At 43.8% G+C, this 21,008-nt stretch overlaps 1 protein-coding gene across 4 annotated transcripts in view; it reads left to right on the top strand.

The window, feature by feature from the left end:
- Window positions 1-2,375: 2,375 nt before the first annotated feature.
- Window positions 2,376-21,008, top strand: part of CEP350 (centrosomal protein 350) — a 37,215-nt gene continuing 18,582 nt past the window's right edge. For 3 of the 4 annotated variants that reach the window (XM_075286758.1, XM_075286757.1, XM_075286756.1), the window contains exons 1-19: window positions 2,376-2,460; window positions 8,177-8,259; window positions 8,521-8,564; window positions 9,463-9,577; window positions 10,066-10,231; window positions 11,271-11,719; window positions 12,155-12,268; window positions 12,941-13,051; window positions 13,137-13,445; window positions 14,986-15,596; window positions 16,217-16,338; window positions 16,628-17,556; window positions 17,637-17,784; window positions 19,232-19,371; window positions 19,489-19,666; window positions 19,773-19,912; window positions 20,007-20,170; window positions 20,503-20,613; window positions 20,745-20,807. In XM_075286758.1, the coding sequence (XP_075142859.1) occupies window positions 8,181-8,259; window positions 8,521-8,564; window positions 9,463-9,577; window positions 10,066-10,231; window positions 11,271-11,719; window positions 12,155-12,268; window positions 12,941-13,051; window positions 13,137-13,445; window positions 14,986-15,596; window positions 16,217-16,338; window positions 16,628-17,556; window positions 17,637-17,784; window positions 19,232-19,371; window positions 19,489-19,666; window positions 19,773-19,912; window positions 20,007-20,170; window positions 20,503-20,613; window positions 20,745-20,807 (3,993 nt within the window). In that variant the 5' untranslated portion in view covers window positions 2,376-2,460; window positions 8,177-8,180. Of the gene's footprint in view, window positions 2,461-8,176; window positions 8,260-8,520; window positions 8,565-9,462; window positions 9,578-10,065; window positions 10,232-11,270; window positions 11,720-12,154; window positions 12,269-12,940; window positions 13,052-13,136; window positions 13,446-14,985; window positions 15,597-16,216; window positions 16,339-16,627; window positions 17,557-17,636; window positions 17,785-19,231; window positions 19,372-19,488; window positions 19,667-19,772; window positions 19,913-20,006; window positions 20,171-20,502; window positions 20,614-20,744; window positions 20,808-21,008 lie in introns of those variants that run through there. The other variant, XM_075286759.1, reaches the window with a different exon arrangement.

Here is a 21,008-nt window from a genome sequence, read left to right as displayed (position 1 = left end):
GCATTAATTTTACATTTTATATATCTGATTGTCGTGACATTGCTTCTGAAAATTTAGGCCGTAAAATGCTCCTAGATGTCCGAGGAAAGTTTTTTTATTTTTTATAATGAAAAATATTTTCATTAAAGTGCTTTTTTTTGTCTTTTATTCGGCCTATAAACATGGTTGAGATTGTCTTTGTACAGTATATTGTTCTCGTGTGAACAGATTTAGATTTTTGCTGACTTTTTGTACGATGAGAACTATTTTTTAAAAGAAAATAAAAAATTGATATGTAATATATACTTTATATGGAAGTGTATCACTTTTTGTTCCAGTGGGTTGTAACATAGAGGCTTAAAGGGATTCTACCATTAAAATCGAATTTTTGTCCCTAACACGTAAGAATAGCCTTAAGAAAGGCTATTCATCTACTACCTTTTAGATGTCTTCTCCACGCCGCCGTTCTGTAGAAATCCCGGTTTTCGCCAGTATGCAAATGAGTTCTCTTGCAGTACTGGGGCGGTCCCCGGCACTCAAACAGCACTGGGGGCGTCCCTAATGCTGCGAGAGAACTCTCCAGCGCCGCTTCCATCTTCTTCAGGAACACGTCTTCTTCCGGGAGTTGGCTTCAAACTTCTACGCCTAGGGCAAAGCCGACTGCGCATGCCTGCCGGCCACTTGCAATACTGTGTAAGTGACCATTTTCCTGTGGCGGGCGGGCGGGCATGGCAAGTCGGCTTTGCCCTAGGCCTAGAAATTTGAAGCCAACCCCTGGAAGAAGACGTGTGAAGACTAGAGATGAGCGAGTACTGTTCGGATCAGCCAATCCGAACAGCACGCTCGCATAGAAATGGATGAACGTAGCCGGCACGCGGGGGGTTAAGCGGCCGGCCGCCGCCGCGGAAGTACCAGGTGCATCCATTCATTTCTATGGAGCGTGCTGTTCGGATCGGCTGATCCGAACAGTACTCGTTTATCTCTAGTGAAGACCCTGTTCCTGAAGAAGATGGAGGCGGCGCTGGAGAGTTCTTTTGCAGCATTGGGGACGCCCCAGTGCATGCGAGAGAACTCATTTGCATACCGTCAAAAACGGATTTCTACGGAACGGCAGCACAGAAAAGACATCTAAAGGTAGGAGATGAATAGCCTTTCTTAAGGCTATTCCTACGTGTTAGGGGCAAAAAATTTGATGGTAGAATCCTTTTAAAGGGATGGTTTGGGATAAATTGATCTCTTTAATCTCTCCCTGTTTCCTTAGCAAACCCGCCCACTACTAGCCCTTACTAACTAACTCAAAACCCCTGAATTTTCTAATGTTAGCCCGTTTTAATGTTTTGTCAGTCACTGGACAGTGGCTCAATAAGAGGGCAAGTCCCATGAATATGAATTGTTCCAGTTTGTTAATTCACCTGTATACAGGGGTGTAACTTCAGAGGGTGCAGTCCCACCAGGGCCCAGGAGCTTTTGGGGGCCCATAAGCACTGGCATCAGTATTGAGATTGTAGCTTCCATCTGGCCCATAAGCCAAGGAGACCCAGAGATTACCCCTAACCACACTAAGGGGGATTACACTCCTTAGCACCCGTAACCATCACTATCACAAAAGATTGCACTGGGGCCCACAAGGCTATAGTTACATCACTGCCTGTATAGCGCGGGGGTTGTCCTGCTTCGGGAATGCTTGTGGTTTATTTGTCCATTTGATCAACCCTGATAAATTATATAAGTCAAACCCACTTGACAAATTCCACAATCTCCACCTTGAACCCCTGGGCAGTTACAGGGCTGACACAGAACCAAGTATATGAAGTCAGGGGCTTCCATTACACTCTTATTCATTGGACTATAGGGAGGTAGGTTTGGGGTCTGTACGGTACTGGTCACATGACTGATGTACTTTATTTAGGCACCAAATCCACCTATTTGCATAAAACTGTTTATGTTTCTCCTTTAGCCGCCACCAGGGGGAGATACAAGTGTTATGAACATGACTAATAAGCAAATGGGATCTACAACCGTCAATTTTGCTTATTAGGCATTTTCACTATACTTTTGTCTCCCCCTAGTGGCGGCTGATGTACATTGCACATTGCAATATTGTCATTAACCTTCCTGTATTAATTACAGACTAGACTGGTGAAATAACCGGCAGTTGCCAACTTTGGGTGTATTTTCGGTAAGCAAAACAAACGGCACAGGCACGGAGTTCATTTACTTGAACGACAAAGTGCCTCAACCAAAATGGCTCCCTCGGCAGTGACGTCCGTGAGATGGCCGCGCTCTCGCGAGACTTTGCTCTTCCTCCCGCTAGCTCTGGCGCTCTCGGAATGTCTGTTGTAACTGCGTATTGGCGTCCCCTGTCTCCTGGCCAATGAGCGCGCGGGACGTGACCCCGGAAGCGGAAGTGGTCTGGTTACCAGGAGCAGAAGGGAGCTAGGATAGAAGTGGGACCGAGACTCTTGTGGACCGCGGGATGAGGTCAGTGTGACTGTGCGGAGTGTGCGCCGTGTGTGTGTGGCCCGACCGCGCTCACCCGCCGGCTCTGCTGCTATGGTTATCCGGCCATTGTTCCGAGCTGTCACTTGTTTCTGTGGTGGGACTATAAGTAGCAGCGTGCCCGGCAGCCCGAGCCTCCATAGCGGAGCTGCTGGTAGTGGTCATGGAGGTGGTGAGGACGGTGTGATGTGTATGGAGCGGGGCGCAGTGACAGGAGACAGCTGCCTGCCGGGCTGTACCATCATACCCATACCTGGCGCTTGTATGTGACTTCTCCCCCGCTGTCCTGTGTCCTCTCCTCACAAGCTCCACATCTTATCTTATATATTTTCTAGGGGGGGGGGGAATTGGTTTGTTTTGCTGCAAGTCCTGACTACACTGGGGTTGTTTGTGGTCTGTAACCATAGAGACACTGCATGGGAATGTATTATGGTGTAAAGCTTATGTATTCTCTATCATAGGATAAGTAGCTGATTGGTGGGGGCTGACTGCTGGGACCCCCCAATAAATCCTGAGAATGGGGGGTCTGTAAATCCAGCTGTGCTCAATGTAGGTGCGCCCCCTACTGGTCAGAACACATCTATCATTCCTAAGACTTTTTCCAGCACCCCCCCCATTGCAGTGAGTAGGATCAGGGATATGTCTCATCCAGCAGAGAGCACTCGGTGGCTGCAGGGAGGGTGAATTCACCCTGGTATGGGGGGAGACCCCATTATTAGGATGTAACGGCTGAGACCCCCTACAATTAGCTATTCTCTGTTTTAGGAATAAAGGACAAATATTTTTTGTCCTTTAAAGGGGTTCTCTCCCCATAACGGATTGGTGATTAGTGTGCACATGAGTGCTGGGAACCCCAACAATTAATTGTGTCCTTGTTTTAATGAGTCAATGGTTGCCCTTGTGTGCTGCTGTGGGACCAGTAGTGATAGCGAGCACATCACTGGCCTCATAGGCTTGGCATAGAGCGGCAGCAGACATGACGCAACGGTCACTCCGTAGGTAGATGGGCTCCCTGTTGTCCAGATCTTGTGGATAGATGACAAGCTCTATACTGACACTTGTAGTGTGACCGATAGATACAAATCATTTCTTTCCAAGCGCTCAGTTTTATAGAAGACTTTGGATAGACCCTAGTGTTACAGCCTTTACTTCGGCCATATTGTCCTTGTAGTGGTTGGTAACCCTTTATTAGCCATAGTGGAGAATTGCTGGGCCTGCCCTCAGTAACCGCCTTTCATGTTGTGATCAGGGAGTATAATTGGGCTTTCATTTGCTCATCACCTCTCCCATCTGTCAACATCACAGATGCTTTGTCCCTCTCCCCTGGCGGTGTGAATTACAGGATCAATAGCGTGCAGCACTTGTTTGATCTGGATCATTTTATAATATTAGTATAATTCGGTTACCACCTGTCTAATAAGTTTGGGGCTTGCACTTTGATTCAATGTGTCAGCCGCATCTTAAATTGGGCCTGTCGCCTGGCGTGTCCGTTTAGTAATGACTTGTATTTCTCATTGAACAATAACAAAGTTTTTATAATATGATGCTCCTCTGTTATTCCTCCTGGAAATATAGCACTGTATTGACTAGCCATTAACATTCCCCTTGTAAACCTTGCACCTGCGTAGACAATGTCAGTGTCAGAGGAATGACACCGCACAGAGTTAAGAGATGATCCAGAAATATTATTTTATAGGGATACGCATATTTACTACAGTGGTGATGGGTCCTCTTTAAGGGGATTGTTCATCTAGGACAGTCATCCATTTGTAATGCACTGGTCTTCATTGGTCACACTAAGCCCCCACCAGCAGGAGGATTTCTATGTAGCTAAAGGGTGGTCCGTACACAGAACTCTTATTTATCTTATACTTCTCATAATCTAGTTTACTGCAGTGCCTCTAGGTTAAACATGTATCCTGTCAATAGGGACTGTGTATTAGTGGAAAAACCCCATAAACATAGGATGTGTCTGATCCCTGGGACTACCAGCAATCCCAGGAATGGGTGTCAGGAGTGGATTGGACAGAAGGCAGAAGTATAAGAACTTCCTATACATTGCCCATTTCTTCTATAGCCATTCTTGGCTTTGGCTAAAAAAAACTGCAGCAAAATCTGCAACAAAAAAAAGCTGCAATTCTGCAACGTGGGGCCTCAGCCTCAAGAAGACTGAACAAAATAAAGCGTCACTGAACTTTGGAACAAGTTTTGCTTTTGTGGTGTTAATAAATTGTGTAATATATTCATATGAAATGTGGATAGTTTTTGTGTTTGTTTTTTTTCACTCTCTGTAATGTGATTTCTGGTTCTCACTTCTGACAAATAAGACACGTGATCTGATAGATCCCACATGGCAGGTCATCCCTGTTATTGATCTAAAACAATGAATTTTCTAGTTACTTTTCTGTAATGAAATACTTTTTCAGAATATACTTTACTACCAAATGTCTCCTTTCTGTGACACCCGGCATCTCTTTATTATTTCCCTTGGCTGGCTCCTGGCTTACATGTGTAATGAAGGGAAAATAAGGGTAATAGGGGCGCAACAAACAATTAGATGTCGGACATCATAGAATGGAGGCACATGCTCCATATCCAATATGATAAGCTATAAGGGAAAAAAACCACCACCGACGTGTTTATATAAGCATAAAATGTATATTATGGAAAGACAATATACAGCTGCTCAAACCATAGCGGTTTGTATCACATGCCTTGGTTACATTGGCTCCTGGTTACATTGCATTTGCCTGCGCTGTACTGGAAATAGATTTGTTAAAGTGATGTGTGAGACGTGTCTGTGAACTGAAAGCTGCTTGTACAGGCCCTATATAGTGACATGTGGTAACCTAACACATTGACCTGGGTACCCCTGTATAGTAGCAGCATAGGGCTCCCTCACCTATCACTTTCATTGGCCGTGTTACTGTCCTAGCATTACCTTTAACATCAGTACTGCGGGTGGGGGGTGTAAAAAGTTTCTCCCCACCGCTCTTAATCCATACCCACTACCCTGCCATACCATCTGTATATAAGTGAGGCATTGGGAATAAAACTGATCCCTCTCTTTTAGATCTCATGCACACAAACTTTTTTTTAAAAAAAATTTGCAATTGTAAACCCATGTATTTTAATGAGCCCATACAACCGAGTTGAAGAACCACAAGGTACGGTGCGGGTCCTATACCTATCTGTACTTACAGCTCTGTGCATTGATTGAATATATGGGTCAGTGAAAACCACTCATATCATTCCATGTGTCATTCGAGGTTTTCACTGACCCGAAGACTGTATACTGTTGTGCGCAGGTGGCCTTAGGCTATTGCAGGGCAGCGCTGATGTATCTGTAATATGTTACAAGAAAGAACACACATAAGCTCATAGCAGATAGAAATATACTAGGAGTCAAAGCAACTAAGAGGAAAAGAAAGACTTCAGGATCATTTAGTTCTCTGTGCGGAGTGATCTTCACTTAGCCTGATGTAGATTATACAGCCTGACCATGGTTGGGAGGAAGGATCTCTGATGGCTCCTTCTCACACTTGGGGTGAAGCAGTCGGTCACTGACAGTAATACCCAGTGTCGTCACGGTCTCATATATGGGGTTGGATTTATTCTCCTGTATGGAGGTCACCACGGACAGTGTCCTTCTGTCACCCACCACCTGTACTGGGTCGGTGACAGAAGGATAATACACCATAATACCCCTTCTGATGCAATTATATAGATAGTATTTCCAATACCATGGCTCTGGTGCCTATGGATTACAGGGGGCAAAGGGACGTGATATCAAATGTATTTTTCAGGACGTTTTTTGCAGAGAGCAACTCCAATTTCCTCACATAAGGCCCTGGACAATGAGAAGCATAAAAGTTCTCTAATTTACTGAAAAGTCCTTGATTGATTCCTATGAAAGTATATACAGCAAGCTTTGCGTTTCATGAATTAGACAATATTAATAATTGTACAATATAATTAAAAATAATCATTTTATTTAGAAGTTGAATCGGTAACTTTTTCTGGCTCCAGACAAATTGGCCCCAACTCTTCCTCCACAGCCCGGGTATTTTCCCCTCCATATTAAATCCCTGTTGGTATTTTTATCTAGAAGTGGCCATCGCCTTTACTTCCCTTTTATCAGTGCATTGAAGGTAAAGCAATAAAGACTTTGCATGTTAGTTGTTGGGAATGCAGAAGTGGCACAAAGAGGAAACAAATGAGAGGAGAAGGTTTCAGTGAGGGGAGCAACTATCTACGTGATGGACAGGGAGAGATCCCTGTCCATCCCTACGTCCTCTGGGGAGATACACAGCACAGCCCTATAGAAAGCACAGGCAACTGTAAGGCACCTTAAAGGGGTCGTCTCACAAATGACACTAATTCCCCACCCCTGTCTATGGGGCTGTCAGAGATAGCTGTAGCTGCTTTCTGTGGTGCTGAGGAGAGAAGCCATTGATCTCCTTGTACTACACCACCCTTCAGCTTGCCTCACTCCACAACAGGGGGGGGGGGGCACTCCTATCATCTACTGATTTAAAAGAGGTTTCCTGAAGTCAAAAGGGATTTTGAGGACCTTTTAATTGCAGATCTATCCTTGGATCATCAATTCATGACCGGTGGGGTCTGACACCTAGGAGCCCCATAGATCAGTGTGTGCAGCAGTAGTGACCCTCCCTGAGAGAGGCTTTTACATCCCCAACCGTGCAATGTCACATTCATCGGTCACATGGCCTGATCTTCTCTGAAGAGAATGGGCCGAGCTGCGATACCAAGTACAGCCAGTATACAGATGTACAGCTCTGTGCCTGGTAAGTAACCAACAGACTGCAGGACTTTCCCCATCGCTGCAAACCTCTTCTAACACACGATGGGCCGGGGTGTCGGATCCATTCCGATTTGTAATTGATGACCTGTCCTGAGGATAGGTCATCAATTATTTAGCCTGGAAAACCCCTTTAAATATTGATGTCTTATCCCTAGGTCGGCATGGTCTGATTGCCATTCCCATTCAAGTGAATTGGGCTGAACTGCAATACCAAGCAATCCCTTACACAATGGAAGAGGTTGCAGTGCTCTCCGAAATACTGATCATTGAGGGTCCCGGACCCTCAGCCAATCTCATATCAATGCCATGTCCTGAGGATAGGTCAGAACTACAGGCCTTTTCACTCTCTAGGAGCATTATATAGATACCAGGACATAAAGATTACTTTACACTTGGCAGGTGCACTTTCCCTAAATCGTGAAGTGCAGATCTGCTTACTTGCAGGGAGTTGCGAGCAGGTGCTATATCACTATACAGTTGTGACACTTTCAGCGGCCATATTGGTTAGACACACCGTTTGATTTAGTAGTAAATGTTCTTCACTCTTCACCAATGAAATGTCAAGGGTCTCCATAAAATGTAATGCACCATTGATATTTTTGCACGTTGGGATAAGCATAGCCCCCGTCATGTCATGTTACACTTCTGCTGGCTCGTGTCCCTGCATAAACCTCCAGCGTCCCATAGCAGCATTTGATCCTAGTCCGCAGCAGCTGTCACAGAAAGCCTCTAACCCCCGGGATCTTATGACAAGCCGGCCAGTGCTCTGCATTAGACGTGTGGGGGTCGTGTTGCTGGGTGGGAAACCAGAACTCTCACTTTCTGCCGTTTGGTTATTTGCCTGCATGATTTTTTTTTATCTGTCCCTTGTAGATGAATGGCTGAGAAGAGTTTATGGAAAACATCAACTTTTTATCAGGGTCCACCACAGCAGCCGTCTCAGGAGACTATCCGAGGTACGTAGTAGGACAGGTGTAGTATATGCACTGAAGTCTATGACAGGCGCTAGAGATTCTCAAAGGGGTGCTTTACTGAAGTATCCAAATATTAATTCTGCAGGGTCAGATAGTAAAATAATGGCAGATGCAGGGTTGGGACCAGTGGGCAGATATGGTAGTATATTGCCCATATACGTAAAAAAATATATATATAGATAATAATTTGTATAAATGAACATGATGGACGTCTAATGCAAGTATTTTTTTAATTTCTCACAGAGATAAGCAAAGCATGGAAGACGATTTCTAACACCAAAGCTGCTGTGAGTATGATATATACTTGCAATAATCCATAGTGTCATATACAGCCATGTATTCTGCAACTCTAATAACATTCTTGTTACCATGCTGAACCTAAAAATCCATGTTACCAAATACTTGTCACAGGTGAAAGTTTTGCTGCAATTGTACCTGGTCTGAGCAGTTTTCTCTATCCTCTTCCCAAGTTCATGGCATGTGGCCTACACCCTAAGGACAGCAAAGGCAGATCCCGTCCGTGTATACTGCTGGTGCACTTAAAGGGAGTCTGTCACTAGGACACTTTAGGAGACATTATGCTGAGCACCATCACACCTTCTGACAGTCCAATAGATACATCATTACCTTAATCTAATGGTTTGATGGTTCTCAGCATAATGTCCCCTAAAGCGCGTTGATATCCATTTTCCTGCTAGACTAGGGTCCTAGAGTTCGGATCATTTGTATCTGGTGGATGTGCCCTAAATGTCTTGCTTGGGAATACCCCTTTGCACGTACTAGTTGAACGTGATCAAGAACTGGACAATATATTAACTTGTTAATATTAACTAGAATGTTTCCATTCTCAAACAGCAAGCTTAGATCTTAAAGGGTTATCCAGGACATAGAAAAGTTGGATATTGATGACCCATCTGACACCAGGCCCCTTAGCAGATCAGCTGTATCAGCCAGAATCCTTTTGGCCTCCATCAGCATACATTTTGAGCTCTGCAGGATAGCATAGTCTGTGTGGTATACAAAATTTCTGTGGGTCTGTAATATCTAAGGACATTTGTAGGAGAGAAATATCTGGAAATCCTCCCAATGTATCCATTCAATGCAGTGTAAATAAACGGTTAGATAGATTTTTATGGACTTTTACAATTGTTTCATGTTTCACTGTATGTATTTGTCCCCCCTCAGATTAGGCTCGCCGAAAGTAAGCTGGATGTGGCCCCCACGAGCAGTGCAGTGTTTGACCCCATCATGGATGCTAAAAGAGCAGGAAGCAGTGCTACCCGGAAGATAAGCAGAAAGGGTAGGTAGACGCAATGTGTCTACACTTGTATGGTCATCACAATCCATAGCATATTACATACCTCCCAAAATTTACTCTTACACTGTCCCAGATCTGTTCAGAAACACCCATAAAAAAAAATCGATGAAAGACCCTTTTATTCACCGATTTATAAGCTTTGCTCACTTGTGACTTGTTTCTCAGGTGAATCCTGCAAAAAAAAAAATCCTGCTTGAGAGTCAAATGGTTACGACCTGCTACTCAAGTCACTGCTGGGTGCTTAGTATTTAACACTTTGCACATCTGTATGGACACGATGTAGCCCTGACATGTAGATGTAGATATTTCACAATACTATGGACTATAAGTGTATATGTTTTATTTCGGCGATAGACGTGACTATGGGAAATATCTACAGTATAGTTAAGGGTCCTGAGGGTCCACTCCCTCTGGTAAGTCACATACAGCTAGGGGAGAATCTTATCTTCTTCTTTGTTTTATTTCTGTAGATGGTCGATACCATGAGGATTCTACTGCTCACCATGGCAAACATTCCCACCCAACCAAATCTGGCAAAGAGAGATCTTCTCGGAGTCCATTACGTGCCACTACCCTGGACAGCAATGTTAAAAGCTCCTGTCGTGTGGGTTTCCGGGAACCTCTGGCCTCATATCGGTAAGAACGGATGCCGTGACATAGTTGATATACAGTATACATTAAGCATTATATGGTTTTATGAAGAATAGTAAAAAAAAAACAAAAAAAAACTATAGAATAAAACTAAACTTCACTGCACAAAAAGAAGGTTCAGTGAGAGAAAACGTCACTTTTCAGCATTTTCGGCAGGATCACAAGCTTCAAGTTCCCCGTTGGGAGTTTAAAAAAAAAAGTGTCAGCGGGGTTTTACATTCAGCTTTTTCAGAAAAGGAAAATGCATATGATACAGTTTTTGTGCTAAAGTCAAGAGTGAATTCCAAAGTTGTGGTATGGGTATATTTCTTTCTTTAGTCTCCACTTTCTGGTCCCCATCTTTGCATCCCAGAAATGTTTGGCTTCCCCTGCTATTTCTCTCTAGGAGACCACTGGCAACCTGGACACCATTTGAGTAGCCACAGCAGCAGCTTCACTTTGCAGCAAGATCTAGTCTTGTGTGTGTACGGCTAAGGCCCCACATAGTGAGCTGCAGCCATAAAGCACTGCGGTGGAAACACGTTGCGTTTATTTCCCACATCACTTTTCACAGAAAGTCTACAGAGATTTCCTGTGCGGACTTTCTGCTTCTCTTATACCTTTATTGAAAATACCGGGGTTATCAGAGGTATAAGTGACATGCCGCAGTTGCCAGAAACACAAGCGGTTTTCAAAATCTCCGCATTTCTGCTGCGGATAATTTCCTGCACCGTGCGGATGGGATTAACCAGAACCTCATCCACTTTGCAGCTAGTGGTCGCTGACGGTGAAATCTTACCAGTTACGCAGTTCCTATTAGATTCCAATAGAGAAAAAAACATTTCACCAAAGCCAGAGCAACACTGTCGCTATATAAGGGACCAGTGTGATATGTACAGAGAGAAGTAGCAAGAAAAAGAATAGTAAGACACTCGCACATGGAGTTCCTTCACTTGACACATTGGAAACTTCAACCTGGGGTGGATTTCCCTTTCAAAAAAAAAATTTTTTTATTTACATAATGTTTTGTATTTTTTTTCTTTAGGGAAGTCCTGTCATCAGAAGAGAAGGCTCCAGGTCCTGGAGTAAAGAACCTTTGTCAAGAGGGAAAGGACTTTGATAGCACGCGCTCCTCTGCTGTGGATGAAACCACTGTGCGCTACCTAAATGACAGACTGGCCATCGATACTTTACATTGGCAATTACATCGGTCTCCGAGTGACCTCAGCAATGACTACAGAGATGGGACCCCAACAGAACCTTCCCAGCACCACCCCACCGTCAGCCCTTTAAGTAACAGACTGGAGACCTTAAAAAGGAGACAACCTGATGCCAAACTAGAAAAACTGAAAGAGCGCATCCGCAGGCAGTGGGAACTTTCTGAAGAACGGGATAACCGAGAACGTCTTCCAGAGTCTATAAATTTCACAGACAATGTAACAAGTGCAAAAACCAGGAAAGTAACAGCTGCCCCACCAGCGCCATCCTATCGAGGTAAGGTCTTTGCATTCTGTCCAGGGAACATGTCACTTAGGACTTGTAAGATACATATTCATGTATATGACCACTAGGGGGCTGTCTAGACACTGTTATCAGTATGGCAGGTTTGTAATATATTCTGCACACTCAGCATTCTCTACATTATACATTCACTCTTCTATGATATCTGTTATTGTGTCACCGAAATATTTTTTCTATACATGAGATTTTCTTCAATTGCTACTATCCAAGCATTTTATGTAACGTTGTATCTTGTTTTTATGTTTTTGTTAAGTTGAGGGATATATTTTAATCATTACATAACATATCTCATCTGATAGTAATATATATCTGCCATTGTACATGGCCTGCTGGCCGTTGTGTTTTTATATTGGCAGGGTAGGGTTGAAAAAAAGACAATGTGTTAATGTCTCCTGTTTACCTTTATAGGTTTTAACCCTCCAGAAACAAAAATTCGTACCCCAGATGGCAAAGTTTGGCAGGAGGCTGAATTTCAGAACCTCAGCGCACAGCTACATGGCACATTGCCAGCTTCCTTCCAGGGTGAGTTTTGAGCGTCTGCAGCAGGTGTATTCACAGGAAATATCACAGAGGGATTGGCAAAAACTCAGTTATGTAGGAGAGGAAAGAGATCAAATGTGAGTCCTAAGGAAAAGAATCCCATTATCTGCAGCGGAAATGCAGCGATTTCGCCCATGATGGCAACCAAACTTGCAAACCAGTTGAGGTCTATAACCGCTGTGACACCATACATTACAAAACTAGGGATGCCTCACTACTCTGTTTCATTGAAGTGACTGTTGCCTCGATGCACTGCTGCTCCATTCATTTCTATAGGATAAAATACATGGAGCATATATATAACATAATATATATATATATATATGTGTGTGTGTGTGTGTGTGTATATATATATATATATATATCTGTCTATCTATATACGCAAAATCCACTTCTTTCAGACGACAGAGGTGCAAGGTGACCTAATTGTTGGTATCAGAATAGAGGACCCATAGAGGAGTGGGTATAAGTTGAAGATTGGTGGGTGCCAAAAATCAGACCCTGACCGATCTGCAACTAACACCTATTCCTTTGGATGGGGAATAAGTTTTATGTATGGGCAAACCCCTTGAATAAAACATTGACGAAATAATTTTTAAGGAGGGCCATAGAAGAATACATAATCCTCTGACTATAGTCAATCTTTATATTCAGAAGGAACATCACCTAATGAGAAGTCACAGTCAAAGAGAAAGTCCAGACCAGTAAGGAAAGTCCAGAGATTGGCAGAGGCCGGGGAAGGAGCAAGTCCTGATGGAAAGATGGGTAAGGAATATTAAATGTTAAGAACGCTTTATACGTCTGCAGTTGTGACTTCTATATGTAATTGTTGGTTCTGTTAAACTTCCAGGACATACCATCAGCACATCGTCTTGGAGAGATGGACAGAAATTGATCAAGCAGATCTTAGGCCCCGGACCCAAGGTTGAGAGGGAATCCAAGTCTCAGTCTAATGAACGTCAACCAGTCAAAGTCACCTCATCGACTGATGGACAGATTGCCAAGAGACCAGTATCAAAAGAGAGGAACTCTGACAAAACAACCGTGCCCAGTGAGCGACAGAGGGAAAAGCGATCTAAGTCAAGTGATCGACTCGTCAACAAAAAAGCCCTTTCCAAAGAGGCCCCGAAGGAGGATGCAGACAGACCCATTAAACCAGGTTGGCAGATTACTTGTATGAAACCCCTCTTTGTACGTTTCGTTGCCGTAGACAACCTTTCCAGGCCCATCTTATATACTTAGTCATTGATTTAAAAATGTGGTGATGTTTTTTAAATTTAAAAAAAAAAAATCAGAAAACATATTTTGTTCTCTTAAAGTGTTGATAGACTCCCTTTAAAGTATGTTTTCCCTGTCCGTTTTTTTTTTGGGGACAAATTTAACCCCATTCATAATATCAGAAGTGAGTTAGCACAGCAAGTTGTTTCAAATAAAATGTATTACTATGTGTAAGAGATCGCAGCACTGTGGCATAGTATGTTAAACATTGTTTTAAAGGGATCCCCTTTTTTTCTGGCTAACATGTAGGAATAGCCTTAAGAAAGGCTATTCTTCTCCTACCTTTAGATGTCTTCTCCACGCCGTCATTCGGTAGAAATCCGGGTTTTCTTCAGTATGCAAATGAGTTCTCTCAGAGCACTGGGGGCGTCCCCAATGCTGCAAGAGAAAGTTCCAGCGACGCCTCTATCTTCTTCTGGAACGCCCTCTCCCTGAGTCGTCTTCCGTCTTTGGTTTCAATCTTCCAGGCATGTGCAGTCGGCTCTGCCATCGAGTCTCAGGCAGAGCCGACTGTGGATGCGGCCATTTTCTTGTGGTCACGGGCATTCAGAGTCGGCTCTGCCCAAGGCCTAGAAGATTGAAGCCCAGGACAGAAGAAGACACAGGAAGAGTGCATTCCAGAAGAAGATGGAGGCGGCACTGGAGATTTCTCTTGCAGCATTGGGGACGCCCCCAGTGCTGTTTTAGCGCTGAGGACCGCCCCCAGTGCTGTGAGATATCTCATTTGCATACTGAAGAAAACCCGGATTTGGGGCCACACGGTGGCTCAGTGGTTAGCACTGCAGCCTTGCAGCGCTGGGGTCCTTGGTTCAAATCCCGCCAAGGGCAAAAAACCATCTGCAAGGAGTTCGTATGTTCTCCCCGTGTTTGCATGGATTTCCATCCCATATTCCAAAAAAGACATACTGATAGGGAAAAATGTACATTGTGAGCTCTATGTGGGGCTCACAATCTACATTTAAAAAAAAAACCCAAAAAAAACCCCGGATTTCTACTGTACAGCGGTGCAGAGAAGACATCTAAAGGTAGGAGAAGAATAGCCTTTCTTAAGGCTATTCCTACATGTTAGTCAGAAAAAAAGGGTATCCGATGATAGGATCCCTTTAAGTGCTGACCCTTCATCAGGATTAATGTATTGGACAGCACAATGGTGGGTTATTCCACGCCTGAAGCATTGCTACAAGTAACATCCTACAGTGGTGTAATGTCTGACATGGATTAATACACCTGCAACTTGGTCTTGATCCTTTTTATTTCTGGCATGTCGTATGGTTGTTTACGGGGGCTCCAATAGGGCTCCTGTACCCCGTAAGCCCATCTATACATTCCTAATACATTAAAGCCCTTCTCTCCTTTCAGTCAGTAACTCCAGATCTGTTCCCAGCCATTGGTTCATATGTTATGCTTCTGTTGTATTACAGGAAGCTCCTCGAGCCGGTCGGATTCACGCCAGCCTCAAAAGTCTAGTAGAAGCCAAATGGACAGCACAAGCAAAAACAGAGGTTCCAACTCTCTGGAGGAACAAAAACATCAGGCTGTGTCTGCAGAAGTGAAGAAAGATTTCCTGCCGCTAGAAATCCGAGGCATTTTAGATGATCTGCAGTTAGATAGCGGTTTAGATGGGGCGAAGCAAACTCCAAAGAGGAGCCACAGTCCAACAAAAAGGAAGTCTGAGAAGGGACAGGTCACTGAGGAACCCCATGTTTCTTCTAAGAGAAGACATTATGACTCTGAACAGGTACGGCTGTATATTATGCGCCAGCAGGAAGAAAGGAAAAAGAAACAGAGTGAGCAGAAAGCAGCCCAGCGACAGGCAGAGGAACAGAGGAATAAGCGACTGCAAGAGCTTTATCAGAAACAAAAAGAGGCCTTCAGCAAAGCAAAAAATGCCACAACTGTGCAAAGAGACAAAGGAACTCAGGAGCCCATTGCAAACAAATCTTTGGATCTGAATGTACCTGGGCCACAAGACACTTACAGCAAATTGCTGCTGGGTGAGACTTGGCCTCCACAGACTGAGCAAGAGAAACAGGTAAATTGTCAGTGTTTGGGAGCCCTGCAGTCTGGATCCAGCGAGCCTATATTATATTACACATACAGTCAGCCAAACATTCATAAACTCATATGCTTGGCTTTGCCAAATGTGCACGTTTACAAGGCTTGTGCTGTCCACGACTGCATCTGACCGCTGTACTGTACAGTGTACTGAGTCTGGAAGAAGACTTCAGTGGGAGCTGAGCTTCAGTAATGTCACCTGACCACTATACAGTTTACCGAGCCACTTGCTTCCAACTCTGTACACTGCATAGTAGGGGATTGGATGCAACCCATAGTAGGGGATCAGCTGTTGGCCTCCCATGATCAGATGTTTGTGGCCTAGCCTAAGGGTAGCCCATTAGAATAACATATTCTGTAAAACCCCAGGGCACTATGTCAGCCCCGCAGTGACCTTTCCACCGGAGGGATCAGATAATAATGGATCCTCCTTTCCCCTAACATGTGTTGTTGAAGATCGTCTGCAGGTCCTACACACATCAAGTTGTCTTCTAGTTCTATACCTACTAGCTGGTTGATCCATCCTTTCTCTTTTGTTCAGCCAGGTTTATTCTTGCAGACCTTATATCCTGTAACTTCTTACGTTTCCTCTTCCAGTCTAAGCCTTTGTACCAACCGTCTGGTGAATCTGATAAAGAGAACAAGGGCCAGGAGAGACCCCCTAGTGCCTCCTCCAGCAGTGACCTCTCTCTCTCCGAGCCCCTGCAGCCTCTTCTCAGGTGAGAAAAATAGAAATTCTTAGTGTTTTGCCAAGTTATTAAAGCGTAACTAAACGTTCGACAACTATTGATTTTCTGGCAGTATTTGCCTCATAAATAACTTTAATATATAGTCAGGAGAATAGTTTGAGAGTGGTTTAGGGAATCCCATTGTTAGGTAATTCTCTCTTAGTGTATACTTATGTTCCTTTTATAGCTTTAAAAAAAAAAAAGGAAAATATATATAAATAATATATATATATTAGCACTTATCTGGTTATACCTTATAGCATTGCTTATATCTTCCCAGGAGTGACCTTATGGAGACCTACTGTTCTCAGCCAGATAAAGTGACCTCAAAGGGCCACTTACCTCAATCTCAGTTTCTTGCTCTTTCTAAAGACTTGGAATCTTTGCTCAACCCACGAAAAAACACAGTTAACATGCTTCCAATGACTCAGAAGACGAGTGTGCAGTTTAAGACGTCCACTGATTTTAAAAGCAATTTGGATCGTATCGAGTCTTTAAAGGCGACAGCAATGTCTCTGTCTTCTAGAATTGAAAATGAAGCTAAGAAGTTGGCAGGTGGTTCACTGACCTTGCCAATAGCTTGGTCCTCTGAACCAGATCCGAAACCGATAGTAAAAACAGCATGGCGAAAACCAGACAGTCCTCCAGAAAGAGAAAGCAGAGTGGTGGACGCGTTCTCAGATAGGATCCAGAAAATGCTCAGCACATGTTCTAGTCATTTCACTCAAGATGACCTCCCTGGGGTTAATCATCTATATAAGAGGCTTCCTGAGGAGTTATCTGTTCATACATCTGCTTTCCTGGAGAGATACGATGACAAGGAAAGCAAAAAAACATTGGCACAAGTGCTTGAACCAAGTATGATGGTCTCAGGATCTCAGAAGAAAGCGAGTCCTACTCCGAACTCCAGTACTAGCTCCATCAGTGAAGGATCCTTATTGAGTGAAGACAGCGTCTCAGAAGGAGAAGGCCAACCTAGACATGCAGCACGTCTTAACCCTGCAGAAACTCTTAAAAATAAGGAGTATTGTGTCAAGGATTACAGGGCTTTTGCTCCACTTGCGGAGTTTCAGAAAGAAGCCAGTAAATATCCACCGCTGGCTACCAATGTCAGACCCGATTTCCAAAGCCCCTGGGAAGAGCTGAGTAAGGGGAGTCCTCACAGTGTTATCAACATCTTCACCAGGACGTTCCAGCAGCACGGGCGAGGTGAGGATGGTAGCGCACGGTTTGTGAGAACCTCATCAATTGTCGTACACAGGAAATATTGAAATATTTGTCTCTTCTAGATCTTAATGGTTATGAAGAAGATGAGCCCGATTCGCAGCCTGTGTTATCAGCCAGCAGTCCTCAGAACAGTCTCTCCTATGCCGATGACTTTGTTTCATCCCATCTTAGTGAGACAGCAACGGATTCTCGGAAAGAGGCCCAGCTGAGGTTATTCTTATTTCTTTTTAAGCCTATTTATTTGTTGCTGCTGAGTTACTTCAGATTTTTTAGCATAACATACAAGTGTCTTCCATTCCCCATTGAGTTTAATGGGGGATTCCTTTCTTTTCTGTTCCAATATCAGGGAGCGTCAAAAGAGCCTCAGTATGCACGCTCAGTCATGTGGATGAGTCCTTATTACATAAATGGGCAGAGCTTTGATATTGTAAAGCAATTCTTGGTTAACTGGTCTCCAGCAATAGATTTGGATTTGATATTTATCACCTATTGATAGGACATCTGACAAATGTCTGATCACTGGGATCTCCACCAATTGCTAGAACAGTGTTTTTGAGCCACCCCTGCCTTCCCACTGCACAAATACAGTGAGGGGGAGTTTCAATGGAGGCATGGTAGAGCATTATCAGCACTGCTATTACATTCAGCTCAATGAGATTGATACAGATAGCCAGGCTTGGCTGCTTCCATCAGTCCCATAGATATTTAATGAAACCGACCATACTGTCCACCTGAAAGTACCCGTCCATAGACTAGTACTGGGGGGGGGGGGTTCCTCACATTTCAGCATTATGGCTAGGCAGTAAGGAACACACCCTCTGACAGTATAGCGTTATGGACTCTACTGTCAGGACGGGCTTTTCTCACAGACTGTCAGGTACGTCCTTCTGACACCGAAGAGCTATGTTAACGGTACCGACAGCTCTTCACCAGGGACACATAACGGGAAAAGACGATAGTGCGCTGAATTCAGCACAATGTCTGCTTTCTGGCGGTATGTAATACCGCATGTTCCCAAGGACATGAAAGGTCCTCTTTAAAGGGGTATTCCCATGACACTTGTTCACTAACCTGCAAGCTGTTGTGCTCTCTTCAGTTCCTGCTTTTCTCGGCACATAGGTGGGCGAGGTTTCACTTGCACGGGATTGGTTGTAAATAAATTACCACAGCCGTTAGTTATCAGCCAAATTCAATTAAACCGACTGATAAGAGCTCAGAAATCCCGGAGCTCTCACCTCCCCTATCTGTGTCATTTAAGTAGCGGAGCTTCTCAAACAGCTCAGAGCTGCTCCCAGCCCCTCCCTCCCCCTCCCTGAGAGCAGGCAGCTACATCACTTGGGAAATGAGCAGATAAACCCAAGTGCCATAGAAACTGAATGTAAACAATGAAGTGAATAAATTAAGATAGCAGCCAAACAAAGCAGTTTTGATAAAGCAATGCATTTAGGAAAAGTCTTAAATGCACATATACTAGCAGTATAGATAGGATCCTTGTGAAATGGGATAACCCCTTTAAGTAACCTCTAAAGCAGATGTGAACATAGCCTAATAGCTTAACGTGAACTATAGCTGGTATATATTTTGTTGCCTGGCTGCTCAGGGATTCCAAATTACTTAGTGTATATATATTTTTTTATTTATTTATTTTTTTTTCCAGTGAAGATACCAGTGCCTCCAGCGCCAAGGAAGAACTACCTCTTGTCAAATTCAGAAGTGACACTTCACCACAGTCTTCACAAGTTCCTTCTGCTGCTTCATCACCTTCATCTGCTTCATCTCAGAGAGGCAGCACAAAGCGTAAGATGTGACCGCTTCTGTTCTTCGCAACTGAAGACGCAGACCTATGACAGTACAGCTTCTTATGTAAAGTATTTATCTTTTTTTTTTTTTTTTTTTTTCCTTTTTGTGATGTAGGAAAAGTTTGGCTGAATAGCAGCTCTCCAATCTCTGTGAAAGTGGAGCAAAACTCATCAGGCTCTGAAAACAAAAGCCAAGGGAGCAAACAGACGTCTCCAGTCTCCAGTAGAGATCGATCAGCAGGCTCAGACTCAGACAGCACAATGGGGGATATTTCTTCTCGTTCTACCACAAGGTAAACACTTGGATAGTTTGATGGAAGTGTCATCTTACTGTTATGCTGCATATTACATTTATGTAACATTTATCCCCTCCTTCCTTCCCACACTTATTTGTTTTAGCCTCATGTCTGAAACTGGAAAAGATTTAAGGACTCAGCAGCCTCAGCCCCTCTTTAAGGATGTAGGGGGACAAGCACCGATACCATCTGGACACCAAGTGGGGACTCAAGCAGCAGTGACATCAGCAGAGATAGGGCAAGGTAGCAGATTATTTTTGTACAAGTTGATCTTCTGTTGCTAAAATTTATATGACGTAGGTCCTCTTTTACACCCGTGCTTTTGTTGGTATTGTAGGCGCTATGCGATTTTCCCCTGCTGGTTTACACCAGCGGCTGTCTGCTGAACTGAACTACCTTGGTGCCATGGAAGAATCTGTCCGGCAGTTATGTGAAGTTGAGCGTGTGCGTGGGATTTCCTTGGCGCAACAGGAAACTGTTTCACTTGCCCAGATCCTGAAGGTATAATAATGTTCTCTTCTGAAAATACTATTAAAATATGGCGCTTACCTTCCAGAAGGTGTCAGATCTTTCTTGCATGGGCATGTTTTATTATAGCATAATGGTCTCCAAACTGCGGCTGTCCAGCTCCTGCAACCTACAACCCGCAGCACGCTGTAGCAGTTGTAGTCACGTCAGGTTGGAGTGCAAAATATGCTGTGTGTGATTTCAGCCATAGTCTGGCAAAATTGGATTTTCCTCCCTTAACATAAGTCCTTCATAAAACTTTGTAAGGCATTATTTTACATGTTCTGATCTAGTTCTTTAAGGAATTTTCTGCATTGTATTTATAGGCTCAACAACAACGTCATGAACAGAATATGGCGGCATTGAGGCAGCAGGCTGAGCAGGAAGCACAAGCAAGTATGAGGCAGCTGGAGGAGGCGCGACAGATAGCTGCAAAGGTAAAGTAGAGCCATGGCTGACTGCTTGGAAACCGCCACCTTTTTGGTTGAGACTTGATCACATTGCAGCAATATCACTAGTGCAATGTTGGCAATTCTTAACCGATTCTGTGGTTTTTTCCTTTTTCCAGACACAGGCGGAAATACTTCAACGCTTCCAGAAGACCACCCAGAACGTGAGCAGAATACATGACGTGAGTAGCATCAGGAAGATTTTAGTCTAGTTTGTACTGTAGCCAAGACACTTAGTGTTTCATCTGCTTCACATTACTTCTCTACATTGTTATAGGACCCCCCTCCCCCCTCTTACTTACTTATTATAACATAGTGAAGTTCCTATTCAGGATCCTTATTCATTAGCCACAATGGAAAATGGCTCCAAAGAGTCTCTTTCT

Source organism: Leptodactylus fuscus, chromosome 9 (genome assembly GCF_031893055.1).
Source record: "Leptodactylus fuscus isolate aLepFus1 chromosome 9, aLepFus1.hap2, whole genome shotgun sequence".
Taxonomy (NCBI): domain Eukaryota; kingdom Metazoa; phylum Chordata; class Amphibia; order Anura; family Leptodactylidae; genus Leptodactylus; species Leptodactylus fuscus.
The sequence above is the reverse complement of the archived record's forward strand: the minus strand, read 5'-3'. Positions and strand labels throughout refer to the sequence as shown.